Source organism: Tenrec ecaudatus, chromosome 1, assembly GCF_050624435.1.
Source record: "Tenrec ecaudatus isolate mTenEca1 chromosome 1, mTenEca1.hap1, whole genome shotgun sequence".
NCBI lineage: Eukaryota > Metazoa > Chordata > Mammalia > Afrosoricida > Tenrecidae > Tenrec > Tenrec ecaudatus.
This window is the reverse complement of record NC_134530.1, coordinates 192624959-192652806: the sequence shown is the minus strand read 5'-3', so window position 1 is coordinate 192652806 and position 27848 is coordinate 192624959. Positions and strand designations below refer to the sequence as shown.

Sequence of the window (27848 nt, the reverse complement as noted above, 5' to 3'; positions counted from 1 at the left end):
AAACGAGGTAACTTACTCAACTGCTATTGAGTCAATGCAGACTCATAGCAACTCTATAGGACAGGGTAGAACTTTTTTCAGAGTTTATAAGACTGCTAACTTTTTATGGGAATAGAAAACTCTCCTGTCTTTCTCCCTCGGAGTGGCTGGTGGTTTCGAACTGTGGACCTTGCTGATCACAGCCCCAAGGCTCCAAAAGCAAGGTAAAGGGAGAATGAACCATTGAAGCCTTTACATATTAAATTTGAATGTACATAAAATTAAGAAGACAGGCCTCCCCTCAAGGAATGTTGTGCTTACATAAACTCCACTTCAGTGGAGAAATCTGCAAAGCAATGACTCTGTACATTCTTTTCTAGGTATAATTTTCTTCTTGGAATTTTCCAGAAGAGCTTAATCACGAGGGAAACATTGATTCCATAGCCACCAATCATAGTAACCACTAGTGTGCAGTTCAAGCTGTGGAATTCTCTTTATCTCATAGTCTAACAGTGACTTCTTTTAGACCTCAACAACTGGCATATTCTTAAGCCAGGTTCTCAATATAAAATTATTTAATGGTAAAACATTTTATTATTTTAAAAGATAGTAAATATATTTTAAAATAAAAGACAGTGTTTAGTCCTTTAAGATATTTTCTTAAAATTAAAAAAAGTGAAAAGTAACTTTTAAAAAAAAGTAAAAAGTCGACTTGATGCCAGGGGTTTAAGTTGGAGAGCAAATGTTTTGAGAATGATGAGGGCAATGAATGTACAGATATGCTTTACACAATTGATGTATGCATGGATTGTAATACGAGTTGCATGAGCCCCTAATAAAACTATTTTTAAAAAAGAGTTGTACGAGCCCCCAATAAAATGATTTTTTTTTAAAGTAAAAAGTTTTCCCCAAGCTTTGTTTGTTGATAGGACCATACCTACTAGTCACACCTACTAGTCATACCTCTTCCAATTTCCATGTCACTAAGAACTTCCATAGAGGTTACTGGTTGGGCTACTGGCCACAAGGTCAACAGGCTACTGGTGGGTTCAAAACTGCCAACCATTCCATGGAAGAAAGACAAGGCTTTCTACTCCCATAAAACGTTACAATCTTAGAAACTTAGAGGGGCAGTTCTACCCTGTCCTACACTAGGAGTGGGGACCAACTCACTGGTGGTGAGAAGATAATTCCCCCTCATAACTGCCAAGAATAGAAGAAAACAAAAACTGAGGATGTTTGTATTTTAAGTTTTGATGGTCTGCCATGACCAGTTCTTTGTGAGGAAGCAAAAGAATATAGGACTTACTCTTTACTTCTCTTTCTTGTGGACTGGTAGAAGCTTCCAAGGAACATTAATTTCATCAACTTTCCCAATAGCACTAAGATTCTTTCATATTTTTCCTATAAATATGGTTGGGGAGTGTTTGTGTACTTGTGGACATCCAGTCACTACCACCTGTGCTCCTATGTGTATGTGTGGGTTTATGCATATTTGTATTTAGACATATTGAGACGGGGAAGCTTAAAAAATATGTGGGAATATTGAATTATCTTTTCATTCCCCCTTTCCATAAACTCTCTGAAGTTCCCCTTATATATGTCTTTGTGTGTGTGTACAAGCTTGTGTTTTTTTTCATTGGATGTCAGATGGTAAGTAGTAATGAAAAGTAATGATTTGGAAAAAAATAAGTGACTGCTACAGTAATAATGTTTAGTTTTTCCTCAATAGCCTTTGCTCCTAACTCTTGGGCCTTGTGTTTTCCACTAATTTGGCTTTCTTCTTCTCTCTGACACTGAGAAAGGAAGGCCTTCATTTCTGATAGGGGCCTAAGCCGCTGGAAGGATGCTTGTGATTCAGTTAGTACTGTTTCTCCAGAGCTCAGCATCTGCGCTGCAAGGGTTTAGGGCAAAGATGCATGCCTGTTGAGGAGTTCAAACTTCATGTTCACCACTGTAATAGAAGTCAAGGATATTGATATTAAAAGCAAGATACTCTGAGTAACATGGGCCTTAAGATCCATTCTCAGAGTCAGCTTCCTCTTCCACACTAATTTTAGAGGAATGGATAAGAGTGATTCATTCCTCATGGGGGAATTGGAGGGAAATTGGGAAAGTGTAACTATTTAAAAAGTTGCCTCCTGGAAAAGATTGTGGTTTGTAAGTCATCTTTGCCTGTACCACAACCCTTAAAAATAACTGCTTAAAGCTCCTAGGCCTGTGATTTGGGGGGTTGTTTTTGTGTATCTGTTTCATTGGTGCCAAGTGAAATTTAGAAATAACTTTTTTATCATGTGCCTTCTCCCTAATCCTTGATTGTCATTAGCACTGAACCACATGTAACACAATTCCTTGGTGAACTTTGTTGAGGACAAGAGTTTTATTTTTCTATTGAAGGGTGAGTAGTGTGTCATTTTCCAGCCATTTAAGTAACCTCTGTCTGTGTATCTATCTTACTACCACGCAGGGATGTTTCCTCTTGTTACGGGCCCTAAACAGGTACAGTAATGCCAGGAAGCAGTTTCAGACTGTCCCTGTGGTTTCGACAAACTGAATTGATCAATCGATGTCAGCCAAGCTGGTTTTCATCATTAAAAATAAATTCTGAAAAAAATAAAATAAATTCTGTATAAAAGTGCTCGGTTCATTTTTTTAAACAAGTTTTAAGTTTGATAATAGACTGCTTCTATTTCAAATAAAGTCTTACCATCTTTTCTTTCATTCTGTGATGACCTCATGACTAGGTGAAAAGCTACGAGTGCTTGGTTACAACCAGAATGGTGAGTGGAGTGAAGTTCGATCTAAGAATGGACAGGGTTGGGTGCCAAGCAACTACATCACCCCAGTGAACAGTTTGGAAAAGCACTCATGGTACCACGGGCCTGTGTCACGCAGTGCGGCAGAGTATCTCCTGAGCAGTCTCATCAATGGCAGCTTCCTGGTGCGAGAAAGTGAGAGCAGCCCGGGGCAGCTCTCCATCTCGCTCAGGTATGAGGGCCGCGTGTATCACTACAGGATCAATACCACTCCAGACGGCAAGGTAAGATTTAGGGGTGAGTTAACACCTGCTGATGTGGACGGGGTAATCTGGAAAACAGTACTCAGAGTAACTAGACTTAGATTTAAATGGAAGGAAATAAATACTGTAGGTTAACTCTTTTCATCATTATCATTATGCAGATATACACATATATATCCAATATATTGTGTAGAATTTCTAAATTAGCCGTGTAGCTTTGAAAATTAGAACAATTTCTCAAAAGTTCTCAAAATAAGAATTTAGGCTTCTCTGGCCTAAACATATATAATTTCCTTTCCTCGGCTGTTTTAAATTCTGTTTCATTGGCTAAGTTAATGGCATTATCAGTGAAATTACCTATTGCCCCACAGCAATAAGTTATAATGTTCTCTATCATAAAATATCTAAAAAGTGAACTGGATATATATACCATAGATAAATGAATGGATTTGCGGGCTTTCACTTAATTCTACCCCCAGTCTAAGAACACTTGATTCTTATGACATGGCCCTACTCTACTCGACCTCATGAGAAGAGATCACTGAAGATATAGGTGCTGTAGCAAAGTGTGGTGAAGAAACCAGATGGTGCCCAGCTATCATAAAGAATAGTTTCTGAGGTCTGAAAGTCTTACCTTGAGACAAACAACCATCTAAGTGAGGCATCAACTAAGTCTACTTGAAGGAAGCACTCCAGTCTGTTAGATCCCAAGGATTGTAAATAATAAAATCCAAATCCATGGGAGGGAATGGTATAAGAGGTTAAATTCAGAACACCTGGTTTATAGGTGGGTCTGGATGACAATGGAATCCCAAAATCCATTTGCAGGGTCCATGCATAGATTAAGCCTCCAGTGAATTCCCTCTGACCACAATCAAGGGATGTGATTAGTCTTGCTACCAGACAGAGAGCCTTATAAAATCAGTTATGGTAGACGTAATTAGGTTAAAAGTTCCCTTATGTGTATCTTTGTGTGTGTACAGGCTTGTGTTTTATCTCATTGAATGTCAGATGGTAAGTAGTGGCTGATAGAATAATAATGTTTAGTTTTTCCTCAGTAGTCTTTGCCTCCTAATTCTTGGGCCATGTGGTTTTCATGCAAATGTCTTAACTGTAGAATGGATTAATAAATTGTGATATATCCCTAAAATTGACTATCATACCACAATAAAAATGAACAGAATACTGCTACATAGAAGACGATCTGGGTGAACTCTGGTCTGCCAATTATTTGCATTTATAAATAAAATGTAATGGGAACATAGCTTCATCCATTTGTTTTTGTATTGTTTATGGCCGCTTTTGTACTACAACAGCAGAGTTTAGTTGAAACTAAGACCCTATGGCCCACAAGCCTAAAATATTTATACTCTTTGGCCTTTAACAAAAAATTTAGTTATCCTTGCCGTAGATGATCCTGACATATAAAGTTGAGTGAAAAGTGTTTGTTGTGTCAGGAAATGGAGAGTAAGAATAGGGAATGACTGCTATGTAGTATGAGGTTTCTTTTGTCAGGGGTGATGAAGATGTCCTGGAATTAGATAGTGATAATGTTGCACAGGGAGCCATGGTTGCACCTGGTTTACGTCCGCAGCTGCTAATGGAGAGGTTAGTAGTTCAAACCCACCAGCTGTTCTCTGAGAGAAAGATATGGCAGTCTGCTTCCATAAGGCTTAAGTAAATCCTGTGGGACATTGCTACTCTGCCCTATAGGGTCACTATGAGTTGGAATTGGCTTGATGGCAGTGGGTTTGGTTTTTGGTTCGATGGTGTACCATCTGGTGAATATAGGCAATCCCTGGATTTTGAATGAGTTCTATTCCTAAAGTCGAATTTGCACATAAGTTGCAATGGATAGATACATGTCCGATCTAGGGTCAGTCGAGGGTTTGTTTCAGATTATGTACAAATGGCCGGGGGGCACCATTTGACCTCCTCTGATTTTACAATGGGAAGGAGAATCAAACTCAAGATTCTCCTTCAGCCCAAGAAGTGGGTTTTCTCAGGAAGATAACTTCCTACTTTCACATCTCTAGGTTGCTGTGTGTCTGTTGTTTAGCTTGGTCCTCCTTTCTCACCAGGTTTATGTGACTGCCGAAAGCCGCTTCAGCACTTTGGCAGAGCTTGTTCACCATCACTCCACGGTGGCTGATGGGCTAGTGACAACATTACACTATCCAGCACCCAAGTGTAATAAGCCTACAGTCTACGGTGTGTCCCCTATCCATGACAAATGGGAAATGGAACGAACTGATATTACCATGAAGCACAAACTTGGGGGTGGCCAGTATGGAGAGGTTTACGTCGGTGTCTGGAAGAAGTACAGCCTTACGGTTGCTGTGAAAACATTGAAGGTAGGTTGCTAAGAATTAGTTTTCAGGCACTGTTTTCTTTATATTGAATCACTTGGAAATGTCAGCATACCCTTCGTTAACTTTGGAATACTTCCCACCTACTGGTGCCAAGCACATCAGCAAATTGTGATGCTTAATCTTGGTGCCACTGCTGACAGTCAATGCAGAGGCAGGCTGTGCACTGCAATACAGGGAAACCCACATGGGGCAAGGTTTGCTTCAGGGAGTTGTAGAGACAGACCTTCTTGTTAGGTTAGAAGCAAATTCTAAGTTGTAAAAGCAAGCTACTGCATTTTTATATAAATAATGCAAACATTATTACCTGTTTCTGCAAATCACACAACCTCTTCACTAGATAGTTTTCTATATGTGTTCTCTGTGGAGGCATATGATATTAGCAAACTACAGCAAACTCTTCTGCTACTTTAGAATAGCCGCTCCTGGTCAGAATTCTTCTTGCTTTGATGGTGAATCAAGGGCTCTCCCTTTCTTGTTCTCGCCTTCAATTCCTTGCCTTCTTGCACCCAGCCCTATTGCTATCAATTCAGGTCTAACCCATAGAGACTCTGTCGATTACCGAGGCTATAAATCTTCATGGGGGCATATAGCCTCATCTTTCATCCACAGAGGAGTTAGTGGGTTTGAACTGCCAACCTTGGCAGTTAACAGTCCAACCCTTACCCAAAGATGTCACCAGGGCTTACTTTTCTTGGCCTCATTTCCATGCAATTAGATGACTTCTCCTTGTTCTTAATAGTCACAGAAATAATTTTTCTAATGCTGCCTTATCTCTTTAATATCATGGTATCAAGTTTTAGGGTATGTCTGTTGTTTCATTCTCTAAAGATTCTTCCAGAGCCTCAGTAACTCTAGACTATCACTTGTAAGGACTTCTTTTCAGTCCTGCTTAGCATGCATTTATTTATCAAGCCTACTTTGAATGTGAAACCTCTACTGAGCCATACAAACACACATTCCTTGTTAAGGAGTGTGGGGTCTGATCAGATAGATAAACATATGTGCAAGTTGAGATATCTGGAGAAGAGAATTATCAGGGAGCTAAGTGATCCATACCAGTCCCCTGCCTTACACTTAGTTACAGGACGTGACTACTGGATTTTGTTTAACCTGCTAGTTGTTACTCCAGTTCTAATGTTGGATAAATTCAAGGATATTTTTATTTCATGAGTTATCTTCTTAGACTCCTAAAGACCATTCTAGGTTATGATAAGTTTTATAGACGTAATAGACTAAAGTCGTCAAACGATAGTCCCTTTTATTTGATAGCTGAAGTTTCAGGATGGTGAGGGGACTCAATTTGAGTCCTCTTTTTTCTTTTGCTTCCCCGCACCCCCACCTTCAGGAAGACACTATGGAGGTGGAGGAGTTCCTGAAAGAAGCTGCAGTAATGAAGGAAATCAAGCATCCTAATCTCGTACAACTATTAGGTAAGGAAATTTGCCTCAACTATAGATTTGTTCAATGATATTTTTTCCCCTCATCCCCAGCCCCAGAGTATAAAATCCTTATGCTGAATCACCATGATAGAATTTCACTTGGATCCACTTCAATAAAATAGTGGCCTGGATTGATTTCAGGGTTTAACACTTCCCACTTTGTGGCAACTTCTATAGAGTTAAAGGTCAGAAGCATCCAAAATGGCACCTCACACCAAAAATTGTAGGATTTAGACCATATTTGTACAGAGTAAAGAGGCATTGAACACAGGGTGTTACAACAAATGGACAGTTGTAACTAACCCCAGCACTTTGCCTTCCACTGATTAGGTGTGCTATGCTTTCATACATTGGCTTCTTACCTGTACAGGCCACAAAGAAACAGGTCTTCCAACTGGTTTTTCGAGTGGAGTCAAGGCTTAAAATGAAGCCAGAATGGACCTGAATTTTCAAAATGTAGATGAACAGGAACTGGAACAGGAAAAATTGCTGATGATTGCTCTGCCGGAAACGTGATCTTCCTCTTAGAAAACAAGGGTTGTGTGCACATAGCATAGCAAGCACGTCTCCTGACTAGCAGAGTTGGAGGCAGCGGTGCCCCTCCCAGGTGACAGCCTGCCTGCAGCCTTATCCTGAATGTGTGTCCCTTTCCATTAGTCGCTCTAGTAATCGGATCTCATGTTTCAGGCTCCTGAAAAGACTCGCCAAACTTACCTAGAGTCACCTACAGTTTTACCCATTCTAGTTACAGTGTTGCTGCCCGCCCCCCCCCCCCCACCCAATTTAAGAAATTTCGCTGCATCTGCCAGAATTGATCCAGTTCAAACTGGTCCAAAGCCCTGCAAAGGAGCCTTTGACCTTATGAAGTTGAGCCAGTTTTTCTGGGTTTTCAAGTTAAACCAAACCATCTCAAAGGAAATAGTTTTTTAAAATCGTTTTGGTGGTTCTTAGTGGCTTTATACAAGGAATTTACTATGTGTCGGTGTAATCCTTGACAAGGGAAACAAAAATATTTTTACAGAGCATTATGACAGATGGGGCTTCCAGTCCTTGGCGTCTGCATCGTGGCTGTTACTTTTAGAGAAACACTGCATGTGTAAAGGAGAGCAATTATAGACATACAGAGCTGTAGAAATTTCAGTCTTTTTAGCCCCTTAAAAATCTTACGCAAGTAACTCTGCCTCTGTTCAAACAGACAAATCCTCAAAAGGCCTGTGCGTTTTCAGACACCAATATTTACTTGTTCATTTTTGCTCTAATATGTTCTGAGACTATAGTATCAAAGGTCACCCCTGAACTGGATTTAAAATGGTATCACATTACTCTTGACCACAACTATTGAGAGAATGTGGATAAATACTAATAAAATATGCTCCGCTCTTGGCTGGTCAGGTGTGTGTACTTTGGAGCCTCCCTTTTACATCGTGACAGAGTACATGCCGTACGGGAACTTGCTTGATTATCTCCGAGAATGCAGCCGAGAGGAGGTGACTGCAGTTGTGCTGCTCTACATGGCCACTCAGATCTCTTCTGCAATGGAGTACTTAGAAAAGAAGAATTTCATCCATAGGTGTGTAAGCCTGACTTGCCTCTGACTAACAATGAAGCCACTTTGCTTAACAAATAAAGGGAAGAATGTGGAGAATGTTTCAGATCACTCCAGAGAGTAATTGTCTAGCACGTCTCTCACAGGACCCATCATAATGTCACTTTCAACCTGTGAGCCTACTGTACTCCAATTAAGGTGTTAATGCCGGAGCTTTGCTATTTTTCAGAGGGCTGTTCTTTTTCATTTGTGTAGCCCTAGATCCTTTTGTTCGTTTAAAAATGGCTCTTGTCGTAGGTGAGGCGCTTGTAGGCGTGTAGAAAAGCACCTCTGACTCACCTCTGAAACCCAACCCAGTGTATTATTATCTAGACAAACATACCTGAACCCAGATGCATGCGTACAGACAAACCAGCCTGCTTTCTGCTGACGTCACAAAGCTGCCTCTTGATAAGTATACTTGGTGACTTGCTTCCATGTTAGAGATCATAAAACACTATTTTATCTGTCAACACTTACTGGTCAACTCTGCCTTTAGCAAAAAGAACCCAGAATACGGCATTCAGGAGCATTTTCTTCACCATCTGAGTGGCATCATAATAGTCTCCCCCCTCTCCTCCACAGAGATCTTGCAGCTCGTAACTGCTTAGTGGGAGAAAACCATGTGGTGAAAGTGGCTGACTTTGGCCTAAGTCGGTTGATGACCGGAGACACCTATACTGCACATGCTGGAGCCAAGTTTCCTATTAAGTGGACAGCACCAGAGAGTCTTGCCTACAATACCTTCTCGATCAAATCTGATGTCTGGGGTAAGGATGAAAGGGATTTTCCCTGACTCTGTCATTTTCTTTTCCTTATAAATGCCTTGAATTATTTAGAGCTTTGGGGGTTTTGTTTCTGAAAAGGCATTTTTAAAAGATGTTCCGTGTTCTTTTTCAGTCATGTGATAAGTATGTGTCAGCCTATCTACTGGGCAACACGAGCCTTGATGGTGCACATGGTTAAGCTCTTGGCCACTGACTGAAAGGTTGGCAGCTAGAGTCCGGGAGCCCCGACCTCCTCGGTGTCTCTGTGAGAGAAAGATAGCCTAGAAAGCTCTATGGTGCGGTTTGTCTTTGTCGACTGATCTGGCTTCTACTGGTCTGAAGAGAGACTCGGAGGATTGAACACGTTTGGAAATTTCGATGTCAGCCAGTTAAGAAATTGTTAGGATTTATATATATGTATATGTATATATATATATGTAATTGGTGGTCATAAAAGGAGTCAGTGAAATCAAGAGAGGCAGCAAGGCTTTCCAAAGCATTTTTCTGAGAAATGTTGTTGGGTGCTATTGAATTGATCCCGATGCATTGTGACCCTGTGTGTCAGGTAGCACTGCTTCCCATGACTCCCCGGGCTGAGATCTTTACAGAAGCACGCATTTCTCCTGCAGAGCAGCTGGGTGGGTTTAAACTGCGCACCGACCAGCTGGCGGCTAAGTACTTAATCACTGCACCCGCAGGGCTCCTTCCTGAGGGACACTGGCCATCAGTAGTGATGAGCTTATGTCTAATTTCACAGTAGTGATTATGAGACTTACTTCTTCCAGCATCTACCAACACGGTCACATGGCATAGTAAAAGCATCGGTAGATGTTTCAGTGATCGACAGTACTTAAGTGTGCTAGCTCAGTGTTTATTACTAAAACTATTGTAAAGGGAAAGTGTACCTTTCTCTCCACCACATGGTCAGCTGCGATTGAAACCAAGCATAAACAGAATGGGACATGAAGAGGAACGCAAGTAGGAAAAAAACAAAATAATTGCTATTGTTTTTATTTATCTTGATTCTGATCAGGATATGCATATTTTAATTGCTACTTTTGTGGAATTTTATTTTTGAGTTGAACTGACAAATGGAAGACCAGTGCTTGAAGAAGGAGAGTTGGCTTAGGTGTAGATTTATTAGAGGTTCAAACAGTATCATCAACATATAGTGAAGAGGTTTTCTAGGCAGTGATTCAAAACTACCAGCTGCTCCTCAGGAGAAAAATGAAACTTTTCACTCCAATAATAGAGTTAAAGTCTGGAAACCCACAGGGGCAGTTCTACCCTATCCTATATGGTTGCTATGAGTTGGAATCACTGAGTTGTTTTTTTTTTTGAGACACCTAACTAAGCAGGACCCCATGCGAACACTATAGCCCCAAAGAGAGAGAAGGTAAATGGAAAATAGTAAAAAAATTATAAAATATCTACTGCCCGCCCTTTGTCTCCCATGAACACAGAACAGCTTTTTATATAATATCAGCAAGGTTCATCTGCTCTCTACAGGAATTATTCTGTTTGGGGGTTAAAAAAAATCTGCCCGGTACCATCATTTTATAAAATTGAATTGTTGGGGGGTGGGGTGGATTACCAACTTTTATTCCTACGGATTACCTTCAGTTGTACATCAATCAATAAATATTTGTATCAAGAGGAGGGGAAAACAACTTGTTACCTAATTGTTGTAAAAGCAGGCAAATTCTTTTTTTCTGCTGCGGATTTTACCTGATTTTAAATGCATCAGTTTTGGCCGTGTTCCTCTGGTGGCTTAGTTAAAACTGTGCAGCTCATGAAATCAGATGACACACTGTTCTAAGAATAGTTTGATTATATCCTAGACCTCTTCTATGCTCAGAGCATATTCTTTCTCATCGGAGGAAAGCAGTCAAAATAAAAATGGAGGAATTTAAAGACAATTGCCTTGAGGCTGTGTCTGCAGAATTCTATGTGGCAGATATCGGAAAAGGCCAGGTCATATTGTAAAAGTGTTATTATAGCAATGTATGCATGTTACCCTAACTTTCAAAGTGACGTTACCTAATAAATCACTGAGGATTTGTTTTGTTTTGTTTTTCTTTTATCCTTTTTGTAGCTTTTGGAGTGCTGCTGTGGGAAATTGCTACGTATGGAATGTCACCCTACCCAGGTATTGACCTGTCTCAGGTCTATGATCTACTGGAAAAAGGATATCGAATGGAACAGCCTGAGGGATGCCCCCCTAAGGTTTATGAACTTATGAGAGCTTGTGAGTACTTTTCTATATTTTTATTTCGAAGGTCTGTGTCAGCACTTTAAGGTAGTTAATAAAATTGGAAACTTCTCGTCTCCTCTCAGTGATGTTAGATTGTATCCAGCAGAGTAACATTTAGAGAGTTTGTCACTGATTGGCTCTTTGGCATACTGTGTGATATGCCATTGGGTCTGATTGAAATCCTAAGACCAGTTAGTTGTCCATGATCAAACTATTGACCTACTTTCCCCAAAGCATTGTATATTTAATTGAATAATAAAATGTTGGATTTGGAACTTAAGGGAGGGGAGGAGACAAAAATGACTGCCAAAGACAATGGGCATATCTGAGTGATCTCTGTGATGGATAAATGAAAGTATTTGCTTGAAGGTGAGAACATAGAAAGGTGAGTAATGGACTAGACTGCGGTTGTGTTAAAACATGTTACCACATTCATTTTTTATGGTTTCTTTTTTAAAAATCATTTTATTGGGGGCTCATACAGCTCTAATCACAAATTATTATTGTTTTTTCATATTTTACACTGACCGATGTTTCCCTTCTCCCACTTTTCTGTTGTCCACCCCCTGGAAAGGACTTACATGTAGATCATTGTGATCAGTTCCCCTATTCTCCTCCTACCTTCCTCTTCCCCCCCTGGTCCTGAGAGGTTTATCTGTCCTGGATTCCTTGTGTTTTTAGCTCTTATCTGTACCAGTGTACACGCTCTGGTCTAACCGAATTTGTAAGGTAGAATTGGGGTCATGATAGTGGGGACAGACGGGTTACATTAAAGAACTAGAGGAAAGTTGTATGTTTCATCAGTGCTATACTGTGCCCTGGTTGACTCATCCCTTCCTTGTGACCCTTCTGTAAGGGGATGTCCAATTGTCTACAGATGGGCTTTGGTCTCCACTGTGCCATCCCCCTCATTCATATTGATATGACTTTTTGTTCTGATCCCTGATCTCATCGACACCTCATGATCACACAGGCTAGTGTGCTGCTTCCATGTGGACTTTGTTGCTTCTCAGCTAGAGGGCTGCTTGTTTATCTTCAAGCCTTTACGACGCCAGACACTATATCTTTTGATAGCCGGACACCATCAGCTTTCTTCACTACATTTGGTTATGCACCCACTTTGTCTTCAGTGATCGTGTTGAGAAGCTGAGCCTTACAGAATGCCAGGTTATTAGAACAAAGTGTTCTTGGGTTGAGTAGAGGCTCAATGTCAGTCTACTACCTTAATTCATAACATATAAGTATATGTACATATATTTATTTCCCTATCATTATATATAAATATATTTTCATATGTACTTTTCTGTATATGACCTCTATAAATGTCCTTTGCCTCCTAGTTCTTTCCTCTATTTCAGTAGTTTTCAATTGTCCTAATGTTGCGACCCTTTTTAATACAGTTCCTCATGTGGTGGTGAACCCCCAACCATAAAATTATTTTCATTGCTACTTCATAACTGTAATTTTGCTACTTTTATCAATCTGACGATCCCTGTGAAAGGGTCATTTGACCCCCAAAGGGGTTGCGACCCACAGATTGAAAACCACTGCTGTATTTCCTTTTACTTTCCTCCTGTCCTGCTATCATGTTCAGCCTTTATTCGGGTTTCAGCAATTCCTCTCAGTTACGTTTCCCTTGATCAAGCCCTACCAGGCTTCCTATTCCCTCCACACCATCATTTTAGATCACTTGTTGTTCCTTTGTCCCTGGGTTTGTAAACATCCTCTTTTGTTCCCCGTCCTCCCCACCCCTTTTCAAACCATGTCTTCCCTAGAACTGTGGGTCCTGTTGTTTTCTCCTCCAGATTGTTCCCGCCTATATTATCTAGATAGACATACAGAGAAAATAGTAAGCACAAAAGCAAGGCAGAGCAAAACAAAACAACAAAAGAAAACAAAAACAATAACAAAACTTAAGAACAGAAAAAGAAAAGCCTATAAATAGTTCCAGGTCTGTTTGCTGTTTGAGTATTTTCAGGTCAAGTTGGATTGGGTGCCAGGCCCTGGGCCCAAAGTCTATTTTGTTATTCCCTGGGGACTTCTTTGCTTGATCCCTTGCTACTATGTTGCACACCCTTAGCATTGAGCATTGGCTTTCCCTCCTTCGCTGCAAATGAGAGCCCTGTGTTCCTCTTTCTGGCCTTGGAATATAGCCGCTGGTTACTTACCAAGTGAAGTGTGTGGTAGACCAGTTTCTACTTTCTTCATTTTATCCTGTAGAAGAAAACTTGCTCTTTCCTAACCCATCTCCCAACCTTTCCTCTTTCTATAAGAGAAGGAACAGGAATGGAGGCTAATATGGAAAAGGACCAGTGTCAGCAAATGCGGTCATTGTGCTCTTGAGTCGGCGGGAACTGGGGAGCTGCTGTGTTGCTATGCTGGTGAAGGTGCTGGAGCTGTGACAAGCATGCATATGATGCACTGAGCTCCTTAGCAGCTGTGCCGCTGGAGTATTCTCTTAGAAGCTTTCAGTGTTTTCCTCTTTGTTATGTACAGGCTGGAAGTGGAGCCCTGCTGACAGGCCTTCTTTTGCGGAAACTCATCAAGCTTTTGAAACCATGTTCCACGACTCCAGTATTTCTGAAGGTAAGAACCAGCCACGGCTTTGACACAAAACTGAAACAGACGGAAAATTTTAAAATGATCCAGCATGGCAAAATGCGGATGTGAAAGCCTGGGAATGGGAAATCAGGAGAGGTAGTGCCTTTTTTCCAGGGCCAGTGGATTATTGGCAGGCCTGTGCAGAGGTACACATCCAGAAGGTACAATCAGCTGCCATCTTTGAGCAGAACGCACTCGTTTTCATTCCACTCAAACTCGGACCAGCAAAGATTTGGTTGCTATCCATTTTCTATACTGTCCTTATTTTCTAAGAAGTAACACTTTGAACTGAATCAGTTCACCCAAAGTTTAAAATATCAGTTGTGGTAAGAATCTGGTGAATGTACTGCTGGTGGCTAGTTCTGAGTGGTGCGTTTTAATAACATTTCAGAATGATGGTCTCGTAGTCTGGGACTCCACTTCAGGATTCTGAATTAACTTTTAGCCTTTAATAGTTTTATTTCCCCTATTTTCCACTGTGCCTTCATGTCTCGGGAGCCCTATTTATATGTTGAGCTGCTAATCAGAAGGCTGGTGCTTCAAACCCACCAGCTGCTCCATGGAAGAAAGTGAGGCAGTTCTCTATCCCGTAGGATTGCTATGAATTGAAATCAACTCAACAGTCGTGGATTATTTTGTTCGGCTGTGGGTGGGTGTGTCTAGTGTGTATTGTTAATATTGACATTATAATGTAATAGAAATTAATTCAGGAGCTCTGATGACAACGTGGGTTATGCATTGGACTGCTAACCACTAGATCAGCAGTTCAAACCCACCAGCTGCCCCATGGAGAAAGATGAGGCTTTTCTACTTTGTCTGTAAGGTTGCTCTTGAGTCATTGAGAAATGGTCTCTTCCCTACATACACACACAAAAAATTAGTAATTTCATTCTTTAAGTAGCAACATATGATGTAGGTAAAAGAAGAGGAAATAATAACTATGAAAAACATTCCAGGGGAAAAATAAAAAGAGGACCTGATGCAAAGGGCTTAAGTGGAGAGCAAATGCTTTGAAAATGATTAGGGCAAAGAATGTACAGATGTGCTTTATACAATTGATGTAGGTACATGTATGGATTGTGATAAGAGTTGTGTGAGCCCCTAATAAAATGTTAATAAAAAGAAAAAAGAAAAGAAAAACATTCCAGCAGCTCAGGACCAGGCATCCTGGAGAAGGCAGGAGGGTTAGGAAAGGACTAATTAAAAGTGAACACAGAAGAAGTAGGAAGAGTGCCGCCAGCGCAGAGGTCACAATCAATGTCACACACAAAAGAATAAATTATTGTATGGAAAACCAATTTAGTCTGTAAACTTTTGCCCAAACAAGTTTTTTTGTTTTTTCCTTTAAGGAAAACAAATTGTAGTAGCCTTTCAACCTAATATCTTGAATCTAGTAGATTTATAAATACTAAAAACTGCATATTGAAAGACTAGCCAAAATACAGAAAAAGAATCTGGTCCTTTTGTGTTGCTGTTGTTGTTTTTTAAATCTAGCTCCCTGAACCACATCCACAAAGGTGATACCAAGTCATAACAATATCTAGAAATTTAATTTAGAAATAGATCTTAAGGAAAAAGTCATACATTGAGCTGCTAAGGAAGAAAGATGAGGTTCCCTATTCCCATATAGAATGACAGTTTGGGAAACCCAAAGGGACAGTGTACCCCATCCTATAGGGTCTATGAGTTGGAATCAACTCAATGGCAGTAAGTTTGGCTTTTGTTTATTTTGGTGTGGGCAACGGTAATTAGCTACACAAGCATTGCACCAGTGTGTATTTTATAGTACTGAAAAGGTAAAGAGTTTAAATATCTCCCAGACTATTACTAGGTTTATATAATTGAATATTTAAGTAATACTCTCAAATGCAATACATGGAAAGGGGTCTAGAATAAGCAGGTTAAGTCAAGCTGCACAGAGAGAACACTTTCCTTGTTTAAAGCACCTGTGTGTATACACATACATGCAATCTCTTGCTTCTCTAAAACTATCTGCAGAAGTCAAAGAATTCCCAATTACACTTGCCCATCAGACACTTTAATAGTCCTGTAATTTCGTAACAATCTTTCAAACTGAAACATTCTTTCAAACTTCAAATGTTCCCTATAACTACTTGCATTCAAGGTCTTAGAATAATGTGACTTCAAGCAAGTTCATTTTCGTCTCCTTCCACTACTAATTGATGGTAGCAGATAAGAAGAAAGGAAAAGGAGGTGTTTAATACCAACGTTTAATGAAAATTGAATTCACCCTAGTCCTTTGATGCCTGGAACTGCTGCAGATTGGGTAGGGCCCACCTGGTCCTGTGGGCCCCTGCCTGAGCAGCTGCCTGCCCCAGCACTCCTCCCTCCACTGTGTGCTTCGTTTCCTATGGAGCCAGAGTGCTAGGAATTGTGACTATCAGCCATAAAAACAGCCAGAGCCTGTTTCTTTCGTACTTTGGTCAACTTTTAACTTGTTGAAACCTTATATTTGTCTACTACTCTTGGAAAATGTTTAATCCTTTTAGATAACTAGCCCTTATCAATTTTCAAAGATACTTGTCCTGCAAAGCTGGCTGGTGGTTTCAAACTGTTGGCCTTGAGGTTAGCAGTTCAACTCTCAACCCACTACGCTACCAGGGCTCTAGTACTATGTATGGTAGGTTAAGAGAAAAGACAAAGTCCTTGCCTTAAAATATTGTTATGTATTAGTCAGTTGTGCATGAAAGAGACCCAACTTAAACTTCTGTAAGCAATAAAAGGAGTTGTGATTGGCTTTCTACCAATCTGAGGGCTAATGCCAGGACCAGTTGAAGTCAGGGACGGTGGTAGCTTCAGGTTTTCTTCCTTGGCTTTCCTCTCAACAGGAAGGAGAGTGAGAAAGAATGCCTTCCCCTGCTGACTCCCATCCAGTGCTTCATTTCTCCCCTACCTACGACCATCATTTTTCCTCAGATTACGCCTAATGGTAGGGGATACAGTTGCTAGCATGCTTAAGGCCATGTCTTTCAAGCTCATGATCAAAGCAGACAGAGAATGCTGGTCTCCCAGGTGCTATGCACAGAAGACACCAAGAAAGGAATCTCATTGGCATGGCATGGGTTGGTTACATGCCATGTGCACACTGGTGTGCATACTTAATTTTTAAAAAATAATTATAAAAATGTCACAACGTACTTGGTTCTAGCTGGTTCAGTTTTGTTCAAGAAGGAGTAGCAAAGTATGCTTTTACCTCAGTCAAAGCCACCAAACTCTTGGCCAAATTATATTCAGCCAGAAGAACATAATAATGGGTGAACACTTTTTTCAGGATCCTAATACACTTAACTTCATGAATTGGGATGATTGTGTCTACTGTCCTTTTAATTGCAAAGTGTAACCCAATAATCAAAATATTTTCAGTGTTGTGTGCTTTGTTCAACCTTTGAACTGGTACGTATTTAGTAAACTAGGATATTCAATTGACCTATAAGCATGAAGTCATGTTCGGCATCACTCATTTTGCAGCACAAATTGAAAATGCCACATACCTATGAGAAAAGCTGAAAAGAAAGCCCGGTGGCATCCAGGTTGGCAAACATATGGCTCCCCCAGAACGCGTGCTTCTATGCGTTGCTCATGGGAGAGGAACTTGAATCCGCCATTTTGAAGGCAGTTTAATAATTCCCATTAATGCGGAATGCACTATTAAGACCCAGCTGGCTCCACTCCTTGGTTTATTTACCTAAAAGAAAAGTCGGATAGTTGTTTTTTCAGAGGGATATTTCTAGCAACACTATACATACTCACTCAAATCTGGAAATAACGTAAATATCCGTCAATGAGGACCAAAGAACAAATGGTGGCATAGTTACAGGCAGGACACACGCAGCAATGGGAAAGAAAGAGCGGTCGGGTGCAACAGCATGTGTGACTGTGCGGTACAGTGTTTGCGCAAAAGCAGTCAGATGTACAAACGATACCTTCTCTGAGATGCCAAGCAGATATTTTGAGATTCTGTTGTCCAGTTCTTTCTCAGTTTTTCTTCAAAAACACCTCCGTTCCTCTCATGAAGTTGGTTTTTTTATGTGTCCTTGTCTTCCTCACAGAGGTAGCTGAGGAGCTTGGAAGAGCTGCCTCCTCGTCATCTATTGTTCCATACCTGCCCCGATTACCTATCCTTCCTTCTAAGATCCGGACCTTGAAGAAGCAGGTGGAGAACAAGGAGAACATCGAAGGGGCACCCGATGGCACAGAGAATTCTGCCACCAGCTCGGCACCAGGTACGGGTTCCCAGGAAGCAGCATCGCATCAGATTTGTCTGAGATGCTGCCTTGTTTGGAGAGCAATGTGGTAGGAGGTTCCCCACCCCCACCCCCTCACTGTGCCTGTCTCTCCTGACAAAGGTAGGCTATTTACTTACCTATCCCTGACTCCGCATTGCCAGTGTTCATCTCACCGTCTGACTCTGCCTCTAGCTCCATCTCCTTAGCTCCTGATTCCCAAATAGTGACTGTTTATACAGTGCTGGGAAAAGCGTCCTTGAGCCTGATAGACATGGGCAGATTGTGCTGTACCTTTTAAAGAAAAGATGGATGCTGAGGTAATAACCAGCAGATTTTTTATTCCCGTTTACCTCTCCCAACCCCCAGTGATTTAGAATACCAAATCAATGTACAGTGGTATTGCATTAATCCATTTCATATGCTCTGAGTCCCACTACACACCCGAGATTTAATGGATGCTAACAGGACTCTTACTGTTGAGCCTTAATAGCTCAGGTGAAATGGATTCCCTTCTTTCACATGATTAAGTGACTGTTTCTCAGCAGGGTTCATCAGAAGTGCACAGGCCCCCAGTGGGTCCCCAGCCCTGCCTCGAAAGCAGAGAGACAAGTCTCCCAGCAGCCTCTTGGAAGATGCCAAAGAGACATGCTTCACCAGGGATAGGAAAGGAGGCTTCTTCAGCTCCTTCATGAAAAAGAGGAATGCTCCCACACCCCCCAAACGCAGCAGCTCCTTCCGAGAAATGGAGAATCAGCCCCACAAGAAATATGAGCTCACGGGTAACTTCTCATCTGTTGCTTCTCTACAGCATGCCGATGGGTTCTCTTTCATGCCTGCCCAGCAAGAGGCGAACCTGGTGCCGCCCAAGTGCTATGGGGGGAGTTTTGCACAGAAGAACCTTTGTAATGACGATGGGGGCGGGGGTGGGGGCAGTGGCACTGCTGGGGGCGGGTGGTCTGGCATCACAGGCTTCTTTACACCACGCTTAATAAAAAAGACCCTGGGCTTACGAGCAGGCAAACCCCCAGCCAGTGACGACGCCTCCAAGCCTTTTCCAAGGTCCAACTCAACATCTTCCGTGTCCTCAGGGCTTCCAGAGCAGGATAGGATGGCTATGACTCTACCCAGGAACTGCCAGAGGGCCAAGCTCCAGCTGGAAAGGACAGTGTCTGCCTCCTCTCAGCCAGAAGAGAATGTGGGTAGGTCCAATGACTTGCTTCCCAAAAAGTCAGAGGAAGGTGCTGCTCCAGCCAGGGAGAGAGCAAAAGCCAAACTCCTGCCCAGAGGGACCACAGTGCTCCCTCTCAGAACCGCCTCTGGGGATCCAACCGGTACAGAGAAGGACTCTCCAGGGCTGGGGGTGGCGGGAGTGGCGGCTGTCCCCAAGAGCAAGGAGAGGAATGGTGGGAGCCGGCATGGGATGGCTGGAGTTCCAGAAGATGCAGAACAGCCAGGGTGGTCGTCTCCAGCCAAGGGGGCGGCAGTCCTGCCAACCACTCACAACCACAAGGTGCCCGTCCTGATCTCCCCCACTCTGAAACACACTCCGGCGGACGTGCAGCTCATCGGCACAGACTCTCAGGGGAACAAGTTTAAGCTCTTATCCGAGCATCAGGTCTCAGCCTCTGGAGACAAGGACCGGCCCCGACGGGTAAAACCAAAGTGTGCCCCGCCGCCCCCACCAGTCACGCGACTACTGCAGCATCCATCCACGGGCTCAGACCCTCCAGAAGAGCCGACTGCCCCTGCGGCAGGACAGCCCGCGCCAGAAACCCAGGATTGTGGGAAAAAGACAGCGCCCGGGGCCGTACCCGTCAGCGGGAAAGCTGGGAGGCCAGCAGTGCCTCCCCCTCAAGTGCCTCTGCCCACAGCTTCCATCTCGCCAGCCAAAATGGCCAACGGCACAGCAGGTACTAAAGTGGCTTTGAGAAAAACCAAACAGGCAGCTGAAAAAATCTCAGCAGACAAAATCAGCAAAGAGGCCCTGCTGGCATGTGCTGAGCTACTGTCCAGTGCAGTCACGGAACCTCTGCCCAACAGCCAGCTGGTGGACACTGGACACCAGCTGCTCGACTACTGCTCAGGCTACGTGGACTGCATCCCTCAAACCCGCAACAAATTTGCCTTCCGAGAGGCCGTGAGCAAACTGGAACTCAGCCTGCAGGAGCTGCAGGTGTCGTCAGCTGCTGCTGGGGGACCCGGGGCAAACCCTGTCCTAAATAATTTATTGTCATGTGTACAGGAAATCAGTGATGTGGTGCAGAGGTAGCTGCTGGGTGCTGTTGGGTGGGGAGATGCAGATCTTCTGAGAGAGAGGGCAGGACGACTTGTTTTCCTGTGTTCTTGTTTTCAACAAAATGAAAGACTGATACTTGAGTGTGTTTATGTGAAGTACCTCAGATCCCTGAGTTCTCACGTTCACAGGGTCATCTCAGAAATAACAAAAAGCAAGCTACAAAAGTACAGGAAAGGAAAATGAGGTTGAAGCAGACGAGTCATTGTCAGGGCTGTGAAAGTTGCACTGGAGAATCAGGGAACTTGGCAAATGTCATGCCACAAAGAAAGAAAGTCAGCCCGTTCTTACCTGAGGTGACATGAGGCGGCTAGGCAGGGCTGAACGCAGCAGGGCTGCGGCACCAGTTCTGGTCCACACATAAAGGAGTTGACCTAGGTACTAAGGGTGAGGAAGTACCAGCTCACCTAGTGAATCTATTGGGTCAGGAGAAAAAGGCAGGCTGGAAAAGTACCAAGAGACGTTTTGTTCGTGTTGGGGAAGCAACTGTTGGCCTTGCCTCCACAAGGTCATTGCCACTGTAGTAAGAACAACAAATCAGATGGCTAAAATACACAGTAGGCAAGTCAAGAATGCTAGGAAGTTTAATCAGGGAGCTCAAAAGCCTCTTCCCAAAATCCTGAATTGATTAGCTGAGGTCACTTCTACTGTATCCATTACTTCCTAATGGGCCCCGATGGCTTTCTGCTGGTGGGTACCCACTGATAAGCCGGAAGCACAGGGACCTATCTCATAGTGACTCTTCTTCACCCCCTGCTGGGCAAGCTAACGTCCTTTGTTGCTGGCAGCCTTTGGGGCATTGCCCAGGATTGATGTTGGAAGCTGGTCATGTACAAATCCTCCCAGTAGCGTGTCCCTGAATTCTGACATACTGGCCAAGGATTCTTAACAGCTGCATGCTGAACACCTAAAGTACCAAGGAGGGAGCCTCTTGTTGGGATCCAAACTACCAGGCTCAGAGGCCCCAGGCTGGGAGAAGAAGCTGGCTTGGTCCTCCCGGCTGTTTCTTGTTGCCTTTCCCCTTTCACACCCCACTTTTGAGCCAATCTAGTTAGAGAGTGGAGGGGGCCACTGTCTCCCTCTCTGGGTGTCCAATGGAATGGCCCCACCTGGTTATCACATGCGTCCCTCTCACATCTCCCCTCCCCTCCTCTGTGCTTGGCTGTCAAGATTGCATCAGGGACAGGCTTTGGTATTTATTTTGTAATTCCCCTCGATTTCAAGAATTACAACAAACACGACAGTTGCAGGGAGCACCAACCGGACCCTAGAACCTCTGACGTAACCCTCAAATTGTGTTTTGTCCATTGTCGTTTCTAATTACAGTACTAATTAGGATCACAGGGAACCAAGTCTAATGGTTAGATGTCAATATTCCTAGTGTTAGGTCTATCCCAATCACCACTTGTCTTCTGTGAAAGTTTTAGGACACACACATGCCAGCCAAGAGAGCCCAATACACAATATTTTAATTTTTTTCTTCCTAAAGGAATATGAAGTTAGGAAGGTAGGAATTCAACGTTAATGGACACTGGGTTTTCTTCCTGGCTCTGCCGTTGATCCACAGCCTCATCTCTTAATCTCTGAAAACAAGGTAATGGCCCATGTTCTCAAGAGCGTTTGGCAAGTAAGTCAGTGCACGGCTTTTCCTAGGCGATCCTCTCGGGAAGGCTCTCGAGTGCAGCCTTTTTAGTCTGGATGGTTGTTTATTCTCTCCAGTGCTCAGGAACAGGAATTATTGAACTGTCTAGTGATTGTGCTAGAATACCCTACGGGGCAGCTCTGCTCTGCACGCGAGGGCACACCACAAGTTGGGATCGACTCAACAGCAAGTACCACCCCCACCTGGGTGGGAAACTGTTGAGGATACAGGGTTTGTTGCCTTTGACCAAGGAGGACATTTCCTTTCCATTGGAAAGAAAGGTAACCTTGATTCTTGTCATTGCTGCTCATTCTTCCCAAGTCTTCCCAGGAGGCCCAAGCTAAGAGGTGGACAGGAGGGAGGAGGTGGTACTGGCAATTCTTACAGGTGTTGGGCCATCCCTGCAGAGGATTTGTTACCTACAGAGGCAGCAAAGGCAACTTAGTACTTAGGAGAGACGGTAGAATTCCCATTGACTTGGACTGAAAAGTCAGCAGCCCTCCTCCTGCCATCTTCCCTGTCATGCCCCCTTATCACACACGTTGATAAACTTGAAACTGTTTTAGTAATTAGCCTTTTAAAGAGGGGGAGGGGGTATACCTAAAACTTTCTAATGTTAAAATGCTGCTTTTTAAGTTTATTCCTATCATTGTGGGATGCATTGAGGGATTATAATTATTTTTCAGGGTTGTTTTTGTTGTTGTTTTTGTCGTTTTTTCAAGCAAGGAAGCTATTTTTCCTTGTGAGCGCTGAAAATAAGCCGTGGAGAAGCACGAGTGCATTTAAGCTCCCTGGTTTTCTTACTGCAGAACAATCTCAAGCCGTGGGGCTGTGTCGTACTCAGGGGCAGCAACTGGCTCGGTCTTGCATACGGTGGGTGCACAATAAAGTAAGGGGTGAGACATGTTTTCTCTCCTCACCGTCAAGACTTGACATGGCCTACGGTAGCACATCCCCCACCCTGCAGGAGGCTTGCCCTGTGCATTCCCAGGGACTGAGGGCTCAGGGTTCTGGGTCAAGAGGCACTGTCAACATACTGTAAGCGCATTTCGGGTTTTCCTTTTCCTACTTGAAAAGGACCAATTGAAAAAACTAAGCAAATTAAAATGTTTAAAAGTCAAGCAGATAGCAGGAAGAAAAGAAAAATGAAAAACCATGTGTCACATAGATGTGTACCTTTGAGCTACCACAGCATGGATCCTTTGGTCTACAGGTAATGTGATTTCAGCTGAGATTTCTTATTTTAAAAGCCAGTGTTTTGGGTAGAAAACATTGTTTTCTACATAAAATATTTTCTTAAAAGGCTTGGTGTAAAATTAAAATGGAAATATTTTCCTGAAGACTTCCATCATTATTTTCAGAGCTGAAGCCTTAAAAAATGCACAAAACAAAAAACAAGCCCTAAGTGTTCTTCCAAAGGACCTCTGTATATTGGAGTTGAAATTAGACATTTTATGCAGTTCAGTTGAAAGACAGTCTCCAGTTAATGAAGCTTTCTGACTTTGCTAAGGCACAGCCCCTATCTTTTGAACTAAAATCATGAAGCTTTTGAATTGTAAAGATGCACTGTGGTTCAGAGTGCAGGCTCTCAGCCAGCCCAGGAGGCAAGTCATCTAGCCTTTCTGAGCCTCCGTTTCCTCTTTGTGACACGGGGATAGCAACAGTAACTACCTCATGGGGTTGTTAAAAGGATTCAGTGAGATAATGTATGTAAGTGACTTAGCTCAAGTGCCTGGTACCCAGTGGGCACTTCATAAATGTTAGCTACTACTGCTGCGACGACTACTGCCGTTGTGAGCACCACTCCAGTGACAGTCAGCGAGGAGTGTGCACAAAGCACAGTGCCCAAGGGCTTCTGAAAAACCGGCCGTTGGCTTCACTTCCAATAGCAGAATTCCCAAGAGGTGGGGTTTCCACCAATGTGTTAACAAGAACCCACACCCTAGGCTTTCTCTCTGCAGGCAGATTCAGCTACAAGAGCAGAAATGGTTCCCTTACTTGTCCATCATTTGACAGCCGTCAGTCAGTGACAGCCAGGGTGGGAATTTGGGTCTCTTGACTTCCTGGTGATGAGGTCTGCACCCGCCCTGCTTCCTGGCCAATAGACATGGCTCCGATGGACAATCAGTCTGCCTGCTCGCTGCAGCACGCCTTCTGAAGGCACATGCTCTGGCCAGGAGGGGCTTGAATGTGGAGCGGTGGCAACATGAGCCAAGCATTAAATAGAGCTCAGCAGTTAAAAAATAAATTGTAAGCAATCTGCATGGTGTAGTCAGGAAATACCAACGAAGTTTTTAAAAACAATGCCTACATTCCTTTTACTTAAAAAATAAATCATTCAGTACTATTCTAATGACTATTTGATAATGTGTATGAAAGCACTTTGAGACAATATCCAATGTAATATAACTCAAACGTTGTTGTATTTATGCCTGTTTAGAAGAGACAATGGTTCATGAGATGCTGGCAGGCGTGAGGGACCTGAGAATGCATCTCTGTATGGTGACTCACCTCCACCACCTGTCATGGTCAGAATGAGGAGGGAACACATGCAGGTGTGGCCGGCGGCTTGCTAAAGTTACCCCCTCAGAGCTGGCTAACTAAAGAAAACCAGGGACCAGCTGTGTGGTTTCAGACCTTTCAGAATGGAGAAGCTCTTCAGGGACCTTGTCCCAAGAAGGGTGTGGCCTTCTCCGGAGCATTCGTCTACCTTCTGCCCCACCACTGAGGCATTCAGAAGTGGCTGAGCCACTCATTTCCTGTTGGTGTTGATAGTGTCTGATAACCTATGTCCTGCAAAGTAACTTTGCTTTTGTCTTTTTTTTTCTTTTTTGAGTGGGGAGGATGGTTAAGGGGTGAGATGGCTGTAGGACCTGTGCACTTTGGGAGCTTCCTTCCAGTTATATGAGCTTGGCGTTTCTCATTTGTCTGCATTTCTTAAAAACAGAAGAGCAGCCGAGCACAGCCCACCCTGTAGACTCTGCATCAGCCCCTGGGAGCTGGTGTGATGCTCTGACCCTTCACGCCTGCTGCTGAGCTCGGTGCGCTACGCAGGCCGTGCCCCCGTAGGAGTGAGGGCCGGCGGGGCCGGCATGGATGTCGCATTGATGGTGATTTGGGCGGGCTTCATCTTGCTTAGTCCAGGTTGAGGGTCCTCCTTGTGCCCCAGCAGCTGTTCTGACCAAGTCCTCCACGTTAGTGGGGTCTCTGAGCTGACATTTCCTCGCCTGTGTGTTGACACACTCCAGCCGTCTGTTTCTCTGCCCTAGTTTCTGTCAAGCCTGTAGCTCAGCCCCGTGCGATCCCTGCTTCCATTTGGGACCCAGGGGCCTGGGGAGGTTACCCCAAGGCGGACCCTGCCTTCTTAGTCAAGACAGGGAAATTGTTACTCCCCTTACTGAAATCGTCTAGGGGCCCCTGGCTGGTTCCAAGATACTTCACAGCTAGTAGTTGTACACCTTTGACTAGAATTCCAGCCATGGGCCTTCTGGAAATGGAATGCAAGCCTGGCTCTTCTCTCCCTGAGGCAGGCCGGCACTGCCTGGAGGGACGGTGCGGTTTCTCCCACCTGTTCACAGGGCCCATGGGGACTGCCTGTGAGCACTGGCTGGCCAGCCTGCCCACCGCGCTTCCGGGCTGCAGTGTGCTGTGCTTCTGCTGCCCTGGCTACCCACCTGAGCTATATGTTCCGTTTTATAGAAAATTATATTCTGAATACCAGTAGCAAAGCTCGGTAACTCAGCCACAGGTACCAGCATGTCAAGGTGTCTTCAAACCTACAGGTCATTTAGGAAGAAACACTGTCCACTTTAGTTACATTACATTGCCTCAGACCACCCCAGCGTCGGGGCAGAATCTGGTCCGTGTCCTCCGTCTCTGCTCTGAAGGGATTCATCATTGTGCTCATCACAGCACGTTTCAGGGTCCTCCCTCCCACGCCACACTCCTGAGCAACACACCAGAACCGGGAGGGGGGTGTGTGTCTCAGGACATTAGCTCTCCCTGCCCCAAAGTGGAGGTGGGGACAGGTAGGCATTAAAAAAACAGGACTTTGTGTGGTTGGAACTCAGATTTGCTTCTAAGATTCGAGAGGAGTTTCTAAAGTAATTAAACATTATAAACTAGTTGGAGAGGGATTTCTGGTTAATGAGGCACTTTTACATATGTGGACACTTCATTTCTAGCAACTATAAAACAATAAAAATAATGTACCTATTTGCCAAACAAAATTAATTCTTTGATCTAGAAGTCATTGCCAGATCCTGCAATGCATCGGGGTCCCCAGTATGTCCCCACATACTCTACAATTCAGCAGTCCCATTCTCCATTGTGCAGGTGGGAAGGAGGCCAAGGGGCAGATGTTTCTGGAAGATGAGGACCAGATATACAGCTGTCTTCTCTTTGGACAAATCTTTTTCCACCACGGCCACTGCTCTTTCATCATAAGAGGAGTTTTCCAAGATCTCGGGAAAGCATCATCTTGATGAGGCTAACTGTCCGTTGGGGGAAATACAAGTTCAGAAATGAAGGACAGTGAGGTGCTCCTTCAGTTCCTTGGTGGGTGTGTTGGGAAACCCTTCGTCTCCCTTACAGAGGGAACATGTTTCTGTCCATAAGCGTACATGTGCTGTTATCGTTTCTTAAGAATGGAGGGGAGCACATGAAATAGGGGTGAGTAGGCTCTCCCAATAGTGAACTGCAGTAGTGCCGTGATCCCAAGCCTGCAGACAGCTGCTAATTCCCACTCCAGAACCCCTTCCCTTCTCGGCCATCCCTGAAAGTTCTCCCCTTTGCAGTCTGGTTCTGTAATGACTGCCTGTGGAGAAACCTCCCCACCTGGCTGAAAAATTTAGTTTGGACACTCAGTGGCTCACAGAAGTTGGTCCTAAAAGATAACATTGACAGATTCATTCAAATGCGTGTCACACTGGCACCAAAGGTCCCACCCTGCAGGTGTGTGTGGTGCACGGGCGAGGGTGAGAGCTGGAAGCCCCAGGGTGGGTGCCGCCAAGGGAACAGGCGAGACAGTGGGATTTAATTGTAAACACATCCATCATGGGTCACACTACCAGTGTCGTCAGGTATGTGTTCTAATTGTTATTGTAATATATTTTCAGTTGTCTTTTTCTAATTTAATTCTCTCTGTTGTCTGACTGTGAACTGCTAACAGTGTTAAACTTGATGTAAATAAATGAGCCCCTTGAACGGGACTGCTGTCGCCTGTCATCTCAACAAGGTTTGCCAACTTGTATTTTGTTTGAAATAAAGTTTGCAGTATTTTACTGGCAAAGGAAGCTTGAGACTGGAGTGCTTCTCCCGCAACATTGATTGCCAGGGAGTCAGCAGAAGTTCCCTCTTGCTCGGAATGAAGTGGCTGTCTCGAAGGTAAAGAACTCGGTCGTGGGACGAAGGTCTGGGAATGCTTTGAGCCAAAGTAGCTTTAAGACCGTAAGTATGGGGCCTCATAAAGGAACATTCTGTTCTTGTTTGGCATGGCTTTCCTTTTCTTTTCTCAAACGTGCCCTTGCCTTCAGCAGTAAGCTGAATTAGGTATGGCCAGAAACTACAGAATGGCGCACACCTGGGCTCAGTGAGCACAGCTGTGAAGCATCAGCCTATACAAGGGGGCTTCCAAAAGTTGGTTGGAAAA

General features: G+C 43.7%; 1 protein-coding gene across 12 annotated transcripts in view; it reads left to right on the top strand.

The window, feature by feature from the left end:
• The window catches only part of ABL2 (ABL proto-oncogene 2, non-receptor tyrosine kinase), a 139568-nt gene extending 112067 nt beyond the window's left edge, over nucleotides 1–27501 (top strand). For 4 of the 12 annotated variants that reach the window (XM_075527953.1, XM_075527942.1, XM_075527958.1 and 1 more), the window contains 10 exons: nucleotides 2724–3019; nucleotides 5080–5352; nucleotides 6716–6800; nucleotides 8202–8379; nucleotides 8980–9164; nucleotides 11257–11409; nucleotides 13912–14001; nucleotides 18087–18260; nucleotides 18809–19042; nucleotides 19352–27500. In XM_075527953.1, coding sequence (XP_075384068.1) covers nucleotides 2724–3019; nucleotides 5080–5352; nucleotides 6716–6800; nucleotides 8202–8379; nucleotides 8980–9164; nucleotides 11257–11409; nucleotides 13912–14001; nucleotides 18087–18260; nucleotides 18809–19042; nucleotides 19352–20532 — 2849 coding nt within the window. In that variant the 3' untranslated portion in view covers nucleotides 20533–27500. Of the gene's footprint in view, nucleotides 1–2723; nucleotides 3020–5079; nucleotides 5353–6715; nucleotides 6801–8201; nucleotides 8380–8979; nucleotides 9165–11256; nucleotides 11410–13911; nucleotides 14002–18086; nucleotides 18261–18805 lie in introns of all 12 variants that reach the window. The other 8 variants (XM_075527927.1, XM_075527909.1, XM_075527923.1 and 5 more) reach the window with 3 other exon arrangements.
• Nucleotides 27502–27848: the final 347 nt, after the last annotated feature.